This window comes from Spermophilus citellus, assembly GCF_964194105.1.
Source record: "Spermophilus citellus genome assembly, chromosome: 9".
Lineage (NCBI taxonomy): Eukaryota > Metazoa > Chordata > Mammalia > Rodentia > Sciuridae > Spermophilus > Spermophilus citellus.
Window position 1 is genome coordinate 128044502 of NC_138191.1, and position 19513 is coordinate 128064014.

The following is a 19513-nucleotide window of genomic DNA, read 5'->3' on the forward strand; positions in this document are numbered from 1 at the left end:
GTTTTTCCTCAGAATTCTGAAAATACTCTTATATCTCAACCAAGGATGAAAAACAGCTGTTAATGCATAAAACATTTTCATTTCTGATAGGGTGAAAATTTCTGATTACGGTATTTCCTGCTCATTAAGCAGTACTCCAGTCATCTACTTTATATCCTCTATCGTGTGGTAGAAATATTACTGTGAGTTGATAATATTGCATCTAAGTGAAGCAACCAGAAGGATTCTCAGCTACTGTTGTCCTGCATCTTTAATGATAGGTGAATACATTAGCATTACCTTTAAAAATCCACTACATTTCTACCTAGCTTTCTTGTATTGTCTTTCTTCAGAATACAAGTGGAGACCTTTTCCAGTTCACCTTCAGACACCTTCAGTTTGAACAATCTTGTGTACATTATGAAACCGTGCCTTAGTTTCCCTAAGTGTAAAAAAAGAAATAGTAGTAACAACTACCGCAAAGGTAGGTTGTGAGGATTAAACGAGTTACAATGCTGAAAAACCTAGACATATCTGACCCTGAGTAAAAATTCTGAGTTAGTTATTATCATTATGGGGTGGAGTGTCTTGCCTGCCTGGGGAAGACTTCTAATTCTCACTTCTCTCTAATCATCCTTTCTTTCCCCAAACACAAAAGGTGGGGAAAAAAGCAAACACCATGTTTTTTATTCTCACTGACAGGTTCCTCTAGTCCTCTCAGTATTAAAAGCTTCATAATTTTGCAGTGCTTCGTTTGGCTGCTGTAATCAATTTATCCAAATCGGAATGCGTTTTTCTGCATGTTTTTAGCATACCATTAGTCTTTACAAAGTAACGTTTTCCTGTTGTGAAAGTTTGCAGTTTGTATTCCTTCTCTTTCTTCCCAATACTGGGTATTGAAAGCAGGATGCTTTGCTCCTGAGCTAAATCCTCAGTCTTTTTTTATTTTATTAATTTTAAGACAGGATAAACTGAAGGCTGTCCTCGAATGAACCTCTGGAACTTCGAGTACAGGACACCGTACTGGGCTGCAGTTTGTATCCTTGGTGATTATTACTGTTACTGGCAGCCCAGCCAGAGAACCTCCCTGGATCCTGGCTGGTGGAGTCTGGCATCCTGCCTGCGTGAGAAATACGCAAATGATGTATAAAGGAAAAATGAATTTTATGCAGTTTGACTTAATTGGGGAGAAGCAGCTGGATTGTTTCTCTGCCTGTCCTGCAGAAGCTGTTAGGATTTATAAAAACAAAAAGCCAAGTGATTTACATATGTTAATTTAGCCAGGTGGTGCTAGCCTGAGAATCCCCAAGCTTCTGGATGCCCAGCCAGGCCACCGTGGGTGATGTTTTCAGTTTTCATTCTCAACATGGGGAAATTCAGGATTCAGAAAAGCAGTTATCAGGAAGTTTCTTTAAATTTTAAAGGGACTGTTTCATTATGAGTCGCAATCATGTGTTGTTACTGGTCGTTACTTAGAAGTTAAAGTGTCCTGTTTACTAATTCAGTTTCACAACTTCCTGTCTCTGAAATTTTGTTGATCTTTACATCTACCCTCAGTCCATTGTTCTTATCAACGCTCACGGTAAAATGCTTCTCCCAAAGTTGATTTCTAGTTGTGAACTGATTGGGTGTTTAAGATTTTGATTCATATAGCTAGATTTCTTATTGTCCCCTGTGTGGATATTCCATTTGCAGCTCAAATTTTCTGGCTGAAACTCATCTAATACTGTTACCTGCTTCACCATCTTCATGGACAAAGAGGATGTTGTCTTGTTCATTCTCTGGGACTGTGTTTATTTGTAATACATTCTCCTGAGAACCCTTTTTTTATTTTTAGATTTTTAAAAATATTTATTTAGTTTTCGGTGGACACAACATCTCTATTTTATTTTTATGTGGTGCTGAGGATCGAACCCAGCGCCCCGCACATGCCAGGCGAGCGCATTACCGCTTGAACCACATCCCCAGCCCCAGAAGCCTTTTTTTAAAAAAATATTTTTTAGTGTTGATGGACCTGTATTTTATTCATTTATTTATATATGGTGCTGAGAATTGAACCCAGTGCCTCACACATATGAGGCAAGCACTCTACCACTGAGCCACAACCCCAGCCCCAAGAACCCATTTTTAAATTTTTGTTATTTTGGTACTGGGGATTGAACTTCACCACTGAGCTATGTGTTGCTAAGGCTGTCCTCAAACTGTCTCAGCCTCCTGAGTTGCTGGGATTACAACTGGGGTGTGCCACTGTGCTTTGCTAGAACCCATTCTTTTTTTGGGGGAGGGGGGTACCAGGGTTTGAACTAAGGGGCACTCGACCACTGAGCCACATCCCCAGCCCTATTTTGTATTTTATTTAGAGACAGGATCTCACTGAGTTGCTTAGCACCTCAATATTGCTGAGGTTGACTTTGAACTCATGATCCTCCTGTCTCAGCCTCCCAAGGTGCTGGGATTACAGGTGTGCGCCACAGTACCCGGGGCTTCTACAACCCACTCTTTGAACTGAATTATCCTAAGTCTTGGTGACAGCAAGGTGGATAAAACCATCAAACATAAACTAACTCTTATTTTTTTAGAGAATTTTAATATTTAAATATTTCTTTTGGTTATCGGTGGACACAACATCTTTGTATGTGGTGCTGAGAATCGAACCCTGGCCTCACGCATGGCAGGCGAGCGCGCTACCGCCTTAGCCACATCCCCAGACCTAAACTAAGTCTTATTCTGGAGGTGAGTTTTGTTTTTCCCAAATGCAACCAACTCCCAGTACTTTTAGGCTTTGTAGTTATAGAGTAATACCACCAGAGGGAGATAGTTCCTTACTGTTGTGCTCCATGGCAGTGTGCCTTAGGGAAGGCATTAGCAGGACATTTCTGGGGCAGAATTTTCAGAGACCAAAAGATCTAACCTTTGCTACAAAGGAAATAGATTTTGTTCCACCAAATGGGAAATCAGAAAGCCATCCCTAGATAAACATAGAGACCTTGGCAACCTTGGGCAAGTTCTTTTTTTTTTTTTAATATTTATTTTTCAGTTTTCGGTGGACACAACATCTTTATTTTTATGTGGTGTTGAGGATCGAACCCAGTGCCCCGCGCATGCCAGGTGAGCGCGCCACCGCTTGAGCCACATCCCCAGCCCTTGGGCAAGTTCTTTACCCTCTTGATCTGTTTGGTTATTTGTTAAGTGAGGGCATGAGAATCAATAAACAAATAAAATTGGAATGTAGAGGCAGTTTCGTCCTCTCAGAAAGTTAAGAGAGTGGCATACACATATATAGGCAGAGACCCTAAGCCATCGACTCCTGTTTCTTGTGTAGTATGTCCAAGACATGATTCATGTTTGGCTTGTATGTTGGAAACATGCACCCAGCAGGCACCTTTGATACACCACATAAAACACTGATATGTGGGGGCTGGGGTTATAGCTTAGTGGTAGAACGCTTCCCTCGAATGTGTGAGGCACTGGGTTCGATCCTTGGCATCACATAATAAATAAATAAATAAATGAATAAACGGTATTATGTCCATGTACAACTAAAAAAATATTTTAAAAAAACCCACTGATACGTGATGGGGATACAAACACAAAGGTCATAGTGAGAGAACTGTTATGATAGCTAATTTGAGGCTATGTAGACAGTTAAGAAATTAGTGGTAGGGGCTGGGGTTGTGGCTCAGCGGTAGAGCGCTAGCCTAGCATGTGCAGGGCCCTGGGTTGTATCATCGGCACCATATAAAACTAAATGTTTGGAATAAATGTATTGTGTTCAACTACAACTAAAAAATATAAATATTAAAAAAAAAAGAAAGAAAGAAATTAGTGGTAAAGCAGGGCACAGTGGGAGTGGGTATGGTTTAGTGGTAGAGCCCTTGGCCTAGCATGAGGATGTCCTGGATATGATCCCCCCAGAGCAACACACACAGAGAAGTGGCAGTTTGCTCATATCTAAAATGTACATGCCTTTTGACCCCAAAGTTAAAGACTAGAAAAAATGAAATGTAAAATTATGGTATAGTCATACAAAGGAATAGAATACAACTGTTAATAAAGTTTAGATGGTCCTAAATGTACCAATATTGACTGAGTTCTAAGAACTACATGTGTTTTGTTTTGTTTTTTTCTTTAAAGCAAGGCAGAGTAGTGTGTTTAGCATGCTGCTATTTGTAGGTTTGCTTTATTTGCTTGTGTGTGTTTGTGTGTGTGTGTGTGTGTGTGTGTGTGTCCATGAATCTGGAAGAATAAAAAAAAGTTGTAACAGAGCAGTCTTGATAGAGGGAAGGGGTGACTAGATAACTTGGGGATCAGTAGCCTGGGGGCCACCCTGAATAGGAGGTGAGCACCCCACCCTTAGCCTTGAGTAACAGGGGTATGGAACTGGCATCAAGTGGGCCTTACCTTGCTTTGCAAGGAAGTGCAGCTCTGGGATTGGGCTCATCCAATGGGACTGGGCTACATTCCCCCTCCCCATTTGTTGTAACACAATCCCTTGCCTTATTTGGGTGGAATGTCTTCCCCCTAATAAAAACAGGGTTTGGGGTACACTTGTTCTCTTGCTTCCCTTGCTCCTCTCGTTCTCCAGCATGGGAGCTGAACTATCCCTGACCCTCAAAAAAGGTATTTTGTGTTTGTGTGGTCTCTTCATTGCCAGCCCAATTCATGGGGAATGACCCTGAATCCATTGCCCATGTGGGACATGGGTGACACAGTAGGATAAACTTAACCAGCTAATTATTATCATTATTATTTTTTGTGGTGCTGGGGATCAAACCCATGGCCTTGTGCCTGTAAGTCGAGCACTTTACCAACTGAGCTAAATCCCCAGCCCCAATTATAATTATTATTGTGTGTGGTGCTGGGGTTGGAACCGAGGGCCTTGCACATTCGAGGTAAGTGCTTTAAAACTGAACTATGGGGCTGGGGACATGGCTTAAGTGGTAATGTGCTCGCCTGGCATGCACAGGGCGCTGAGTTCAATCCTCAGCACCACATAAAATAAAAAATAAAGATGTTGTGTCTGCCAAAAACTAAAAAATAAATATTAAAAATATTCTCTCTCTCTTTAAAAAAAGAAAAAGAAAAAAAAAAGAACTATGCTCCCAACCCTAACTTCATTTTTATTATGTCTTTTGAATGTCATACTATGTCTATGTATTACTTATTTTAAGTAAGTAAAAATGTACAAAATAAATTTCAGTAATTGATTTTTGAGATCATCTTGTGTGAACTTACTGGAAAGACTGTAGTCCCGCCTTTCATCCCAGCCTCAACCTCTCCAGTCCTGTTCCAGTCACCCTTCATACTGCAGAGACTATTCTGAGACAGTTTTCATCACATGTCCTTTCTGCCCCAATTCTCCATAACCTTGGAGGAAAGGTCTAGTCTTCCTCCTGATCATCCAAACTTGACTTCAAGCTTTTTTTTTTTTTTTTCAGTACAGGGGATTAAATGCAAGGGCACTCTCCCACTCAGCCACATCCCCATCCCTTTTTATTTTTTATTTTGAGGCCTCAAACTTGCTATCCTCCTGGCTCAGCCTCCCGAATGGGATTACAGGCATGTGCCACTGTACCTGGTGCCTGGCCTCAATCTTATTTTCCTAAATTTGTCAGAAGATAGGTTTTGCAGCGTTCAAGAGCACAGGCTTTGAAATCAGGCCTGGTTTCAAACCCTGCCTGTGACCATAGTGAGCTATTTGATCCCTAAAAGCCTCAGTTTCCTCATTCATTAAATAAGCTCAATAACAGAAACAACATACCAATGATTGGCACCTAATAAGAGTATTCAGTAAGCAACAGCTGTGATTACTATTATTATTATTATTATTTTGTACTGGGGATTAAACCCAGAGGTGTTTTATCTCTGAGCTACATCCCCAGCCCCTCTTTTATTTTGAGGCAGGGTCTCATTAAGTTGCTTAGAGCCTTGCTAAGTTGCTGAGGTTGTCTTTGAACTTGTGATCCTCCTACCTCAGTTCCCCTGGCAATTAGGATTACAGGCATATTGCTACCACATCCAGAAACTATGATTATTTTTTTAAAATTTGCTTTAGTCAGGTGCAGTGGCGCATGCCTATAATCCCAGCAGCTTGGGTGGCTGAGACAGGAGGGTTGCAAGTTCAAAGCCAGTTTCATCAATTTAGGCCCTAAGCAATTGTATTAGAGCCTGTCTCAAAATAAAAGAGGATGGGGCATGTGGCTCATTTGCTAAGTGCCCCTGGGTTTAATCCCCAGTACCCACCCCCCCAAAAAAGTAATTTGCTTTAATAATAACATTTTCATGCTTAACACAATTTGTAGTTTTTGTTTTGGCTTATTTACTTGTTTATTGTCTCTTTCTACATAGATTGTAGGAGCCTTTCATGAGGGAAGAGACCTTGTTTTATTTAAAAATACATGCCACAGGGGCTGGTAGAGCACCTGTCTTGCAAGTAAGAGGTACTGGGTTCAATCCTCAGCACCACATAAAAATCAGTAAATAAAGATATTGTGTCCATCTACAACTAAAAATATATATATCAAAAAAATACATGCCACATTGTCTGGCACATTGTAGGTATTCACTAAATTTTTGTTTCTTGTAGTCAAATTCTCTGTTCATTTTTTTTCCTTCAACAAATATTTAGTGAGTCACTACTGTATGCTGGTCTCTATTAGATGTAGGTGATAAAGCAGTGAGCAAAACAGACAAAAATCCCTGCTATCTTTGAACTATGACAGGATGCATCGATCCTTAATTTGAACATGTTGTAACATGTTCTAGCTGTTCCAACCCTGACTGGGCATCAGTATCCCTGGGGAGCTTTAAAAAGTCTATGGCAGTGCTCTGCGACAGGCCCTGGAACCAGAATTTTAAAAAGGAAACAGTGGTTCCAGTGCTCTCGGGGTTCACAATTCTATGACTTTTTAAAAAACTTTTTGTTGTTGTTCTTTTTTTGGTGGTGCTGGGAATTGAACCCAGGGCTTCGGGCATGCTAGGCAAGAGCTATCAGAGCTTAATTGTGCCTCGCTAAATTGCTGAGGCTGGTCCTGAACTTGTGATCCTCTTGCCTCAGCCTCAGGAGTTGATTGTATTATACACGTCTGCCATCGTGCCCAGTTTAGATTTGGGGTTTTAAATGACATGATTTAAATATCTTTTTTACCAGTTTTAATGATCAATTTTCCCTTTTGTGGTGATAGTTCCTAATTAAAAGCCAGAGTTTTTTGGTTTTGGTACATGATCTTGCTATGTTGCCCAGGTTGGTCTTGAAGTCCTGGACTCAAGGGATTCTCTTGCCTTCTGAGTAGCTGGAACCACGGGAGTGTACCACCAGAACCTGCAGAACTTGGCTTCTGACCCAGACTTATGCTCCAAAGAATAGCCCAGGAGATCTGCTCTTACCCAGGGCTGTCGCAGGCAGGCAGCCCAAGGTTGCTCCTGTGATAGGCACAGAGCTCCGCATCTCTGGTATATCTTCAGACCACATGCTGCAGGAATAGGTTCCTCAAGGTTGTCACATGCGCATCAGTTGCACCCTTGGAGGGGGACTTTGGTGGACCCCGTCTCCTAGTGATAGTGAGCAGCAGTACAGGGGCCTGGGAATCAGATAGACCTAAGTTTGAATCTCGTCTCTTCCTGGCCCTGGCTTCTACTGCTAGGTGATGGCTCTGTACCTTAGTTTTCTTATCCGAAAGGTGTAGGTAGTAACGACTCACACAGTGGTTGGTACAGTTTTGAGATGCTCTGCTTGCTCTGCTTGCCTCCAAAGGCAGTTTCCCTCCCCCAGGTGACATGCAAGGGCACTTCCATGGGCCACGCCCTCATAGGTTCCCACTGGGACCTCAGGGGCACAACTGAATTAATTTCCTGGTTAAACGTCAGAGTTTCAAACCACTGGGGAAACCGCCCTGTTGCCCCAGGCAGCGCAGCGGTTACAGGTCTGAGGCCAAATCTCGGGAAGCTTCGCTCCACTAGGTTGCCTTCAAACCTCCGGGCGAAAACCCTTCTCAACATGGCGCCGCCCTGTGGCCGCGCCGCGCCTTTCCGCCGCGTTGACGTGAGTACGCGCGCGTCCTCCGCGCTGAGTCTTGACGCATGCGCGCTCCGTGCTGTCTTCTCCCGGCCAGAGCAGCAGTAGCGGCGGCGGCGTTTGAGTGGAGGAAGATGGCGGCTCCGGGCGGCTCGGGGTCCCGCCAGCTGTGAGGATACCCGAGCACGGCCAGCGCGACCTGGGGCACGGCGCCTCTGTTCTGGCCCTGTCCTCGGCTCCCTCCCCACAGTCGCCAGCGGAGAGAACCCGAGAGCGTGGAGCGGGCTGGGCCAGGTGAGGCCTCTCCTCCTCCCGAGCTGCGGGTGGCAGCCGGTGCCTCCTGCCCTTTATGCCCCGGGGGCAGTGGGCGCGGGGTAAGTGCAGGCCCGGCGTCCTGCGCCGGGGTCGGTCCTGGCCGATCTGGGCCTTGCTGTCGTCATCGTCGGTTCCCCTGGGTGAGGCGGGGAGAAGGAGAGCCCCTTTACAGCCAGCATTTCCCGTCCCTTTTCAGCGGGGCGGTTCTCGTCCCCTCACTCGGTCCAGGAAGGGGAGTGTGGCCAAGGCAAGGATGGTTTTAGGGGTGTCAAATAGGCTTTAACCCCGCCCCCCAGACCTTAACTCCCTGCGAGAGGAGCTGGAGGCTGGTGCCCTCCAAAATTGGGTCCGCGGCGAGGGGCCCGCATCTCGAAAGCTGCAGCTGCAAAGGGATGATTTTGGGATTGGCTTGCAAAATAAAACAGCAGCAGCCTTTCCTCACCCCTGGATATATGAATGTTGCCTTGGAGAAGTGGGAACAGCGGATCTCCTTGCTTGAGACTGCAATCCACGTTGTGACTGAGGACGGTTTTTCTTGGTGAGAATTGTTTGTGCAATGGAAACGGTTGAGGGTGGGAACGATTTGTAAATGAAGAAAACACCATTGTAAGATCTCGGTAGTCTGCAGAATAACTTCAGCGCTCATGGAGTTCGTTTGAAACCTTTGGATTGTTAAGTTTAACCATTTGCTTTGTCTGTTGGATCTCCCCACTTTTATTAGGAAAATAAAAGCTTCATTTCTTCGTTGCCGAAGTCTTTGGACTTTTCTCTGGTGGGCTTCCCACCGAGCTAGATGAAGATCCAGACATATTACCAGTTCTCACTTGCTGGCAGTGACATTGTGCTGTGCTGGTTAATTCCTTTTTGAGAATAACTTTTTGTTGTTCCAATGCTGTTTGGGAGCCTTTGGCTTAGTTTCTCTCAGGTAGGGAAGCTAATTTGAAGCCTTGAAGAATGATGGCTTCAGTGGTAATTGTGCTATGGGGAATGGTTGTGGCCATTGCTTTTGCTTGGACTCCCCAAATACCTTTTGTAACATACACCTTTGGTTTTATTTGCGCTTAAGAAAGATGACATCATGGATTTAAAGAGACATGGAAAATTTGAGAAGAAATACCCTCATTTAGAATTCATTCTGTACCTCTTACATTGAATAGTGATGTTGTGTGTCGAATTGCTAACTTTGAGTTTATTCATATGTATAATCTGGTTGGGTGTCTTTTCTGTTGTACATAGTCATTTTGTACCCTGAAACTGTTTGCTTTTGACCATCCCAATATAAGCTTATATTATTCAATCTACATGGACCCACGGGTTTGTTTTGCCCTTTAAAAAGCTTTTAATTGTTAAAACGGTAGCTGTTTAGTTTAATATTGGCTAGTTCTTTAAGCATTTTTTCCTTTTCTATTTTTAAATCCAGGTGCTTTCCATAGAATTTGTAGATTTTTTTTAGTGTCTTTGCTAAAGAAGTAAACTTGCACTAAAAGTAGAAAATTGGAAAGCCACTCTATATATTAATTTGCTAATAGTCTTGAAATTAATGCAGTAAAACATCCTGGTGGTTTGAGAGTGTGCTTTTTGACATAATATGTTGCATTGTTGTGCTAAATCATCATTAGATATTGATGCAACTTCATGACATCCATGACATCATTCTCTCCCCATCACTTCTACTTTTGTAATTCCTTACCATTCTCAGTTACAAAAAGAACAGGATCAGGAAAAATAGCTTAGGATGCCTCAAATTCTAGAAGGGCCTTTAATGTCTCTTTATGTAGTAAAACCTTCAGTAAGATTCAGAGCTGTGTGATTGGTAACTATTATGAAGTGCAAGCAAAGAAAATGCTAGCAAAGCCTGAGTTTTATGAAAATATTGAGGTCCCCAGGAGAGGCTGTCTCAAAGAAAAACAAATATGTGCTTATCTTTGTGATTTCAGAGCTGTCAACAATTCTTATAAGAAACTAGAGCTATTTAGTTATAAATAATGACATTCCCACTTCATAAGATTGTTATGTGGGTCATAAGAGGTAATGTTTGTGAAGGTGCTTTGTAGATGTCAAATGAAAGGTAAATGTAAGATTATTTCTATTCTATGAAATCCTTATTTAAGGGTGCTGTCTGTACTAGGTATTTTGGGAGGGAGGTACTAATGATGCTAATTAAGAACAGGCAGCTTTTGGTATGAAGTTGCCTGAAGTCTGATTGGGAAACTGGACAAGGAAACCACTTAAGCTTATTGTAGTATATATAAGAAGTACATTGAGGGGCTGGGCTGTCACTCAGTGGTAGAGTGCTTGCCTAGCATGTGTAAGACACTGGGTTTGATTCTCAGCACTGCATATAAATAAATAAAGGTCCATCCATAGCTTAAATAAAATGCATTGAATCCAACAGGGGAGTCAAGGAAGGCTTCTTGAAGTTGGCAGCATTTCCCCCAGTCTATCTTATTGTTCTGCAAAAAAGTCTGCCTTTTGTGAGTGACTTGCTTTTTATAAAAACTTTTAAAAAATTCTGTCATCAGTTCTTTTCCTGTTTTATTCATTCACTGTCATGACACTTCCCACACAGTATGCCCTAGTTATGGTTTCTGCATTCTCAAAAATTCAGCAGTCTTGGGAGAACCTTTCTGAGTGAGTCAGAAGCACAGGCAGCAAACACAAACATTGCAGCTGCAATTAAAATATCCCAGATTACTAAGTGGTGATAACTTTATAGAGTGAGGCTTTTTTCGTTGTTTTTGTTTTGCCAACTAGCACGAGAGGCATTGTATGTTTTAATTTGATCATATTTAATTAATGTTGAGTTGTCATCCTTTAGAATGTCATCTATGGTGGTTATTAGTACTGTTTCGTTTTTCTGAATAATTAATAAAGTCCTGTTGGTTTTTGGGTGAAACTGGCAGCTTAAGCCAGAATTAACACCACACTACTTTATAGAATCTGCTTATGTGAATTGAGATTGCTTAGCATCTCAGAAATTGAATTTCTGTATTTCTACAAAAGTTATGTATCTTAGTGCTGTAGTTGTTTTATAATTAATTTAGCATGTTGTCATCTATATTGCTAGAATTTTATATATTTTTGAATAGAGTAGAATCTTTATGTGGCACTGTTATTTGAGTACATGTCATCTGTATCTTCACTGAAAAGGAGTGTTTTAAGGTTGTGGTTGACAGAAAAGTAGTGTGTTAATTTATCTGTATTGTGACAGTAACATGTAAAAGAGTATGACTTATATACAAGTCATTTTAAAATTGCCCTATGTTAAGCTCATAATGCAGTTTATTTTTAAAAACGTTTCCTGTGACATTCTTCTAAAAGTTTTGTAAGATTATGATTTAGTGGCATTCCTGTACCTTTAATTTTGCATTTCCTTATTCATGCATGTATTAGAAAGCAAATTTGCTTTGAATTGTGATTGTTCTTGTATTAAATTTATATATTGCAAAGTTTTCTGTTGAAATTTTTTCCAGTATTATTCTGTTTTGCTTCAAATGTGCAAATATATATATATATATATCTCAGGAATAGAACTGAACCACATCCCCAGCCCATTTTTTATTTTTATTTTTTTAATTTTTTAGAGAATTTTAATATTTATTTTTTTTAGTTTTTGGCGGACACAACATCTTTGTATGTGGTGCTGAGGATCGAACCCCGGCCCCACGCATGGCAGGCGAGCGCGCTACCGCTTGAGCCACATCCCCAGCCCCCATTTTTTATTTTGAGATAGGACCTCACGAAGTTTCTGAGACTGGCCTTGAATCTACAATCCTCTTGCCTTAGCCTCCCAAGTCACTGGGATTACAGGTGTATGCCACCGCATTGAGCTTAGTATCTTGTCCTTTGATAGACACACACATACTTGTGTAATTATACATATGAAAATATATGTAAATCTATAAGCATATGCAAATATACATAAACAACATAGAAATATTGTAAATATATAGGTATTACACAAAGCAGTAGTTACTTGTAACTACTATTTTTGTAAAACTATTTTCCTGTTCTGGATTGTAGATTAACTTAAACTAACTTCTTTTCTCTCTCTGTTGCTGGTGATTGAGCTCAGGATGTGACATGTGCTGAGCCCCCAGTTCTCATTCTGCCGCTGAACTACATCCCCTGCCCCTGACAGCAACTTATTTTCATTTTTAGTAATATGTAGATTTGAGGTAGTTCATTTACTTTCTATAAAGGCAAATCAATTTTAGTTTTAGCTGGTATTATTTCTTTAGACTATTTAGGATAATTTTATTTCATTTGTTTTAAGGAATTCATTAGTACAGAATGTTCTTCCAAATTTGTTTCTTTATGCTCTAAGACAAAATATTTAATTCTTTGCTTTTCATTCTAAAGTTTCTTAGTAAAGAATTGGTGCAATAGTCATCTCAGTGGTGGTAAATAAATTTTTTGCTCTTTTCTGTATTACTGTAGGCACGTGGATTTTGATTTATTCATTATTTTACACTTACTTATAGCCATTAGTCCCCCCCCCCCCCCCATTTATAGCTGTAGATGGACAGCATGCCTTTATTTGTTTAGTTTTTTTATGTGGTGCTAAGGATTGAAACCAGTGCCTCACACATGCTAGGCAAGCGCTCTGCCACTGAGCTACAACCCCAGCCCTGCCATTAGTCTTTTTGATGCAGAAATTTGGCCAATATAAGCCTATTTAAGATGGTGTTGGCCAGATGTGGTGGTGCATGCCTGCAATCCCAGTGGCTCGGGAAGCTGAGGCAGAAGGATTGCAAGTTCAAAGCCACCCTCAGCAGCCACGAGGCACTAAGCAACACAGTGAGACCCTGTCTCTAAATAAATAAAATACAAAAAAGGGCTGGGGATGTGGCTCAGTGGTTGAGTGCCCTTGAGTTCAATCCCCTGTTACCCGCCCCCCCCCCAAAAAAAAAAAAGATGGTGTTGTATCCTTTTGACATGCCTCTTCAGTTGAAGAACTTGGTTTTAATAGTGTTAACGTTTGTTTGCTTTATCCTATTTATATATAGGATTTTAAGTATATAATCTGTATTGGTATTAACAAAATTCCTGAGGTACATTTAAGATTTTTTTGCAGTTCTTTTTATGCTTAGAATATTCTTTCCATCAGAATCCAGCCCTAAACTGGGAACCATGCTAGATATTTCAAACAGAAATGATTTAATACAGGGAATTAGTTACATGTGTGTTGCCAGACCGGAAGGCAAAAAAAGAATAGGTGGAGATAATTTAGAGACTAGTAACTGTAGGATGAAACAGTTAATACCTCAAGGGATGGGGGAACAAAAGGGAAGAGAGAGTATTACTAGAACTTCTAAGGATACAGAGGAGAGATTACCACCTCAGACACTACTGCAGCTTTCAGAGCTGGACTCTGAGGAGGAATTATGAGGGGTTGTTAACATAGCTGGTGCTTGGACTATCATCCTCCTGTTTTTTTAGTTGTTTTGGGTTTATCTTTTTAATGTTTATTTTTGCAGAATTCTACATACCTTCCTTTTTCTTTTTTCTTGCACAGAAGTTTACCCTACTTCACAGCTTCTTCAGCATCTTGCTGATTTCATTTACTATATCATGGAGATCAACCACGTTCAGGCAGGAAATCCTTATTCATTTTCACAGCTTTATTGATATAGTAGGATTTGTTCAACTGATCTCCTTTTGATTCATGTTGGTAAATAATGCTTTATTGCTGATCTTTTAAAAACAGATTATGGGATAATGTAAGTTTTAGAAGTGTGATTAGGGGTTTTCAGAACTTGCATCTGCAGTGCTTGTTGGTAAAAAAAAAAAAAAAACCACCTTTTTTTGAGGGGGTACTGGGGATTGAACTCAGGGTCCCTCAACCACTGAGCCAACATCTCCAGTCCTATATTGTATTGTATTTAGAGACAGGGCCTCACTGAGTTGCTTAGCACCTTGCTGTTGCTGAGGCTGGCTTTGAACTCGTGATCCTCCTGCCTCAGTGTCCTGAGTTGCTGGGATTACAGGCATGCACCCGGCACCTGGCATGTTGGTAAAATTAAGGTTCCTGAATCCATCCCTAAATTTATAAACAATCTCCAGGAAATCTACCTGCTAGGGGATTTTTTTTTAAAAGAGAGAATTTTTTAATATTTATTTTTTAGGTTTCAGTGGACACAACATTTATTTTATTTTTATGTTGTGCTGAGGATCGAATCCAGCGCCCAGTGCATGCCAGGTGAGCGCGCTATCATTTGAGCCACATCCCCAGCCCTGCTAGGGGATTTTTATGACCAGGCGAGCTTGTGATCCAAAGATTTGCTTTATGTGCAAATGCCTCTATCCTTTAGGTTTCTTGGGAATTAAGGAGCAGACAAGACATCATCTATCTTTCATGAGTTTATAATTTGGTTAAGGAGAAAAGTCATACATAAAAAATTGTCAATTCTAGGAGCTGGGGTTGTGGCTCAGTGATAGACCACTTACCTAGCATGTGTGAAGCACTGGGTTTGATTCCTAGCACTGCATATAAATAAATAAAATAAAGGTCAATTGACAACTAAACATTATTAAAAAAAAAAAAATCTCTGACTGGTGATGTAGCAGGTACTCTCCTCATCTAGAAGATGAGGGTTTCAGTCAGGAGAAGGAGAACATTGCTTTGCTGTAATTAATACTGGGAAAAAGACATGGAAATGAATTTTTTTTTTTTTTTTTGTGGTGCTGGGGATCGAACCCAGGGTCTTGTGCATGTGAGGCAAGCACTCTACCAACTAAGCTATATCCTCAACCCCAGAAATGAAATTTTCTACCCCCTCACAGACTCATGTTAAATTTATTTTTCTTTTGCAAAATACTGGTGTGTGCCAGTGGGAAGCTGTCTTTATATACAAACTGAGAGATTTAATAGGATCATTGTAGGACTGTAGTTTTGAATTCTTCCCCCATGCTTCTAGACCACATTGAGTGAATTCCTAGAGACAACAAGCACTCTGTGGAACAGATACTAGATAAAAGCCCAGAGTCAAGGAGGTTACTCAGGTATCTACAACTGTAGTGTAAGTGTAGATGACAATGACTGGCTTAGCAAGAGGATAATAGTAAACGGAAGGACATTTTGAAGAAAGCTAATAGGAGAAATTGAAATTGTGTATGCAAGATAGCATGTAGTAGAATATGTTGTAGTTCTTTCTTTTTCCTCTAGTACTGGGGATTGATTGAACCCAGGACTTCGTGTTTATTAGGAAGTAACCAGACTCAGTGTTCTACCACTGAGAACCCTCTTATTTTGAGATAGGGTCTTGCTGATTTGCCCTGCCTAGCTTAAATTTGGCAATCCTCCAGCCTCAGCATCCCAGGTAGCTGGGATTACACATGTACATTCACACCTGGCCACCTTGCTACTCGGGCTGGGTTGTGGCTCAGTGGTAGAGTGCTTGCCTAGCACGTGTGAGGTACTGGGTTTAATCCTCAGCACCACATAAAAATAAATAAACAAAATAAAGGTATTGTGCCCAACTACAACTAAAAGCAAAAAAAAAAAAAAAAAAAAAAAAAAAGACCTTGCTACTCAAAGTCCACAGGCATTGGTATCATCAAAGTTAGAATCTAGGGCTGGGGTTGTGGCTCAGAGGTAGAGTCTTGCCTAGTATGTGCGGGGCCCTGGGTTCAATCCTCAGCACCACATAAAAATAAATAAATAAAAGGTATTATGTCTAACCACAACTAAAAAATAAAATGTTAAAAAAAAAGAAAGTTAGAATCCAAAATGTGAAGTTGTATCCCAGACTTACTGTAGCCAAATTTATAGTATGAACTAGATTCACATTAACATTTGATCTCTCAGGATTTTTTTTTTTTTTTGGAGAGAGAGAGAGAGAGAGAGAGAGAGAGAGAGAGAATTTTTAATATTTATTTTTTAGTTTTTGGCAGACACAATATCTTTGTTTGTATGTGGTGCTGAGGATCGAACCTGGGCCGCACGCACACCAGGCGAGCGCGCTACCGCTTGAGCCACATCCCCAGCCCTCACATTAACAATTGAGAAGTACTGGACTTGTAAAAGATTTCCACTGAAATTCCTCTTTTTTATCTCAGTTCCTGATGATTTTCTTCTACCTCTTACAGATTAGTTTTGCTGTACACACTTAGTAGAAATATGTGAGTATGTGTTCAGAAGGAAAGTTCAATTGCAGAAGTGTTTACACATTTAATATTATTAAAAGTCAAGTTAGCCAGATTTCTTTGTCTTGTAAGAAATACAGATGAGTGCATAAAATATGAAGTTTAAAGAATAATAAGCAAACACCTGGTAACCACCATCCAGGTCAAGAAAGAGAACATTTGGGGCTGGGGTGGTGGCTCAGTGGTAAAGCGCTTGCCTAGCACGCATGAGGCACTGGGTTCGATCCTCAGCACCACATAAAAAAATAAAAATAAAGTTATTAAAAAAAAAAAGAAAGAGAACATTGCTGATGCCCAGGGTACCAAACAACTAAAAACAAAACAAAACTCTGATTACAGCCATTTACCTTTCTCCCAGAAAGAATCATTCTTTTTTGATAATTTCCTTTCTATTCTAATACTTTTTTTTTTAGTTGTAGCTGGACACAATATTTTTTATTTTATTTTTATTTATTTTTATGTGGTGCTGAGAATCGAACCCAGGGCCTCCCATGTGCTAGGCGAGCACTTTACCACTGAGCCATAACCCTAACCCCAGGGTCTGTGTTTTCATTTTGAGACTGAGGGGTTGTGGCTCAGTAGTGGAGCACTTAGCTCATATGAGCAGGGCCCTGGGCTCAATGCCCAGCATCACAAAAACAAAAACAACCAAATAGCTTTGCATCATGAAATTAATCCTGCAGCAATTTAAGGATAGATTGAGAGGGTAGGAGTGAGGAGGTGGGAAACAAGGTAATCATCTGTGTTGCAGTAGTGAAGAGACGTGGGCCTGATACAGAGCAGCAGTGGGAGGAACTGGAAGGAAGGGTGACTGTGAGAAAAATTTAACAACTGATCAGTTGTGGGAGGAAAGAAAAGAGGGAAAGCAAAAGATGACACCTTAGGTTTTATGTCAGAAAAACAGGAAGATACATAAGCATGTGCCTGGGAAAATGTCCAATATGAATGTGGTATCAGGTGTCTAGAGGTAACTGAAAATACGAAAAGGAAGAGCTAGAGTTCAGTAGAATCAGGCCTAGAGTTTGGAACTATCCATCCATCCAGTCTTTTGAACAAATGTTTAATTGATTCAATACTGTTTGCCAGATGAACACATCAATTTCTAAAATCAAAGGTCTCACAATCTAGTGAGTCATTTTCTTAGAGGTTATATTTAAAACTGCAATTGCCCGAGGAGAAAATGCAGCAAGGCAAGAAAAGACAAAAAATGGAATCTATATCACCATATTTTGGGTATGAAAGGAGGAAAGAACAACAAAATGAGGGGTTAGGGATATAGTAGAGACCAAGGGGAATGTTTAATCATCAAGAATTAACTTGAATTTGAGGAATTACAGTGGTGATACCAGGTGAAGTTGGGAATTTTCAGAAATTAGTTCTTTTTTTTTTTTTTTTGTACCAGTGGGATTGAGCTCAGGGACACTCAACCACTGAGCCACATCCCCACTCCTATTTAATATTTTATTTAGAGACAGAGTCTCACTGAGTCTCACAGTTGCTGGCCCTGGCTTTGAACTCACAATCCTCTTGTCTCAGCTTCCTGAGTCACTGGGATTATAGGTGTGCGTCACTGCAGAAATTAGTTCTTTAAAAATTAAGTTTGCTGGGCTGGGGTTGTGCTCAGTGGTAGAGCACTTGCCTAGCATATATGAGCTCTGGGTTTGATTTTCAGCACCACATATAAATAAATAAATGTCCATTGTTAACTAAAAGAATATTTTAAAAAATTAAGTTTGCTGGGCATGGTGGTGTAATTCTGTAATCCCAGGAAGTCTGGAGGCTAAGGCAAGAGGATTGCAAGTTTGAGGCCAATCTCAGCAAATTTAGCAAGGCCCTAAGCAGTTTAGCAAATCATCTCATTTTTTCCCACATGTAAAGTTTGGTTTATTTAACTTCACCATAATATTTAACGTATTTAATTTGAAATTCTTTATATAAACTCATAGTTAACAGTTTAAAATGTATTTTTTTTCCCGCTGTGGTTACCAAGGCTGGCCTTGAACTTGCAATCCTCCTGCCTCAAATTCCCAAGACTCTGGGATTATAGGTATGCACCATCACACTACGCTAAATAATTTTATTTATTTTATTTGGTTCCAAGGATTGAACTCAGGACTCTGGACTGCTGAGCCACATTCCCAGCCCTATTTTGTATTTTATTTAGAGACAGGGTCTCACTGAGTTGCTTAACGCACCTCAGTTTTTGCTGAGGCTGTTTTGAACTCATGATCCTCCTGTCTCAGCCTCCTGAGCTGCTGTGGTTACAGGCGTGCATCACCGTGCCCAGGTAGTTTTATTTTTATAAACATGTTTTTCTTACTGATAATATCACAGATCATTGTTTACCCTTCTAAAACTCCATTTAACTGGTGTTTGCTTGCTTGCTTGCTTTTGGTTCGGGGGATTGAATCTAGGATTGCTTTACCACTCAGCTGCATCCCTAGTACTTTTTGTTTTATTTTAAAGACAGGATCATGCTGAGTTGCTGAGGCTGGCCTCTAACTTGTGATTCTCCTGCTTCAGCCTCCCAAGTCTCTGGGATTACAGGCAGTCATGTTTTGGGGGATTTTGTTTTGTTTTGTTGGTACTTGGATTGATCCCAGGGGCACTTTAGCACTGAGCTTCATCCCCAGCCATTTTTTTTAAAAAACTATTTTTTTTTATCTATCTATCTATCTATCTATCTATCTATCTATTTATTTATTTATTTATTTATTTATTTTATTATTAGTTGTTCAAAACATACAAAGCTCTTGACATATTTTATACATTTGATTCAAGCAGATTATGAACTCCCATTTTTACCCCGTATACATATTGCAGATTCACATCGGTTCCACATCCACTTTTTTACATATTACCATACTAGTGTCTGTTGTATTCTGCTGCCCTTCCTATCCTCTACTATCGCCCCTCCCCTCCCCTCCCCTCCCCTCTCCTCTCCTCCCATCTTCTCTCTCTACCTCATCTACTGTAATTCATTTCTCTCTCTCGTTTTTTTTTCCCCTTTCCCCTCACTTCCTCTTATATGTAATTTTGTATAACAATGAGGGTCTC

The 19513-nt window shown here is 40.5% G+C and overlaps 1 protein-coding gene across 5 annotated transcripts in view; it reads left to right on the forward strand.

The window, feature by feature from the left end:
• Positions 1–8060: 8060 nt before the first annotated feature.
• Positions 8061–19513, forward strand: part of FBXO42 (F-box protein 42) — a 91392-nt gene continuing 79939 nt past the window's right edge. For 3 of the 5 annotated variants that reach the window (XM_081308454.1, XM_081308450.1, XM_081308451.1), the window contains exon 1: positions 8061–8367. In XM_081308454.1, coding sequence (XP_081164580.1) covers positions 8343–8367 — 25 coding nt within the window. In that variant the 5' untranslated portion in view covers positions 8061–8342. The remainder of the gene's footprint in view (positions 8368–19513) is intronic. The other 2 variants (XM_081308453.1, XM_081308452.1) reach the window with 2 other exon arrangements.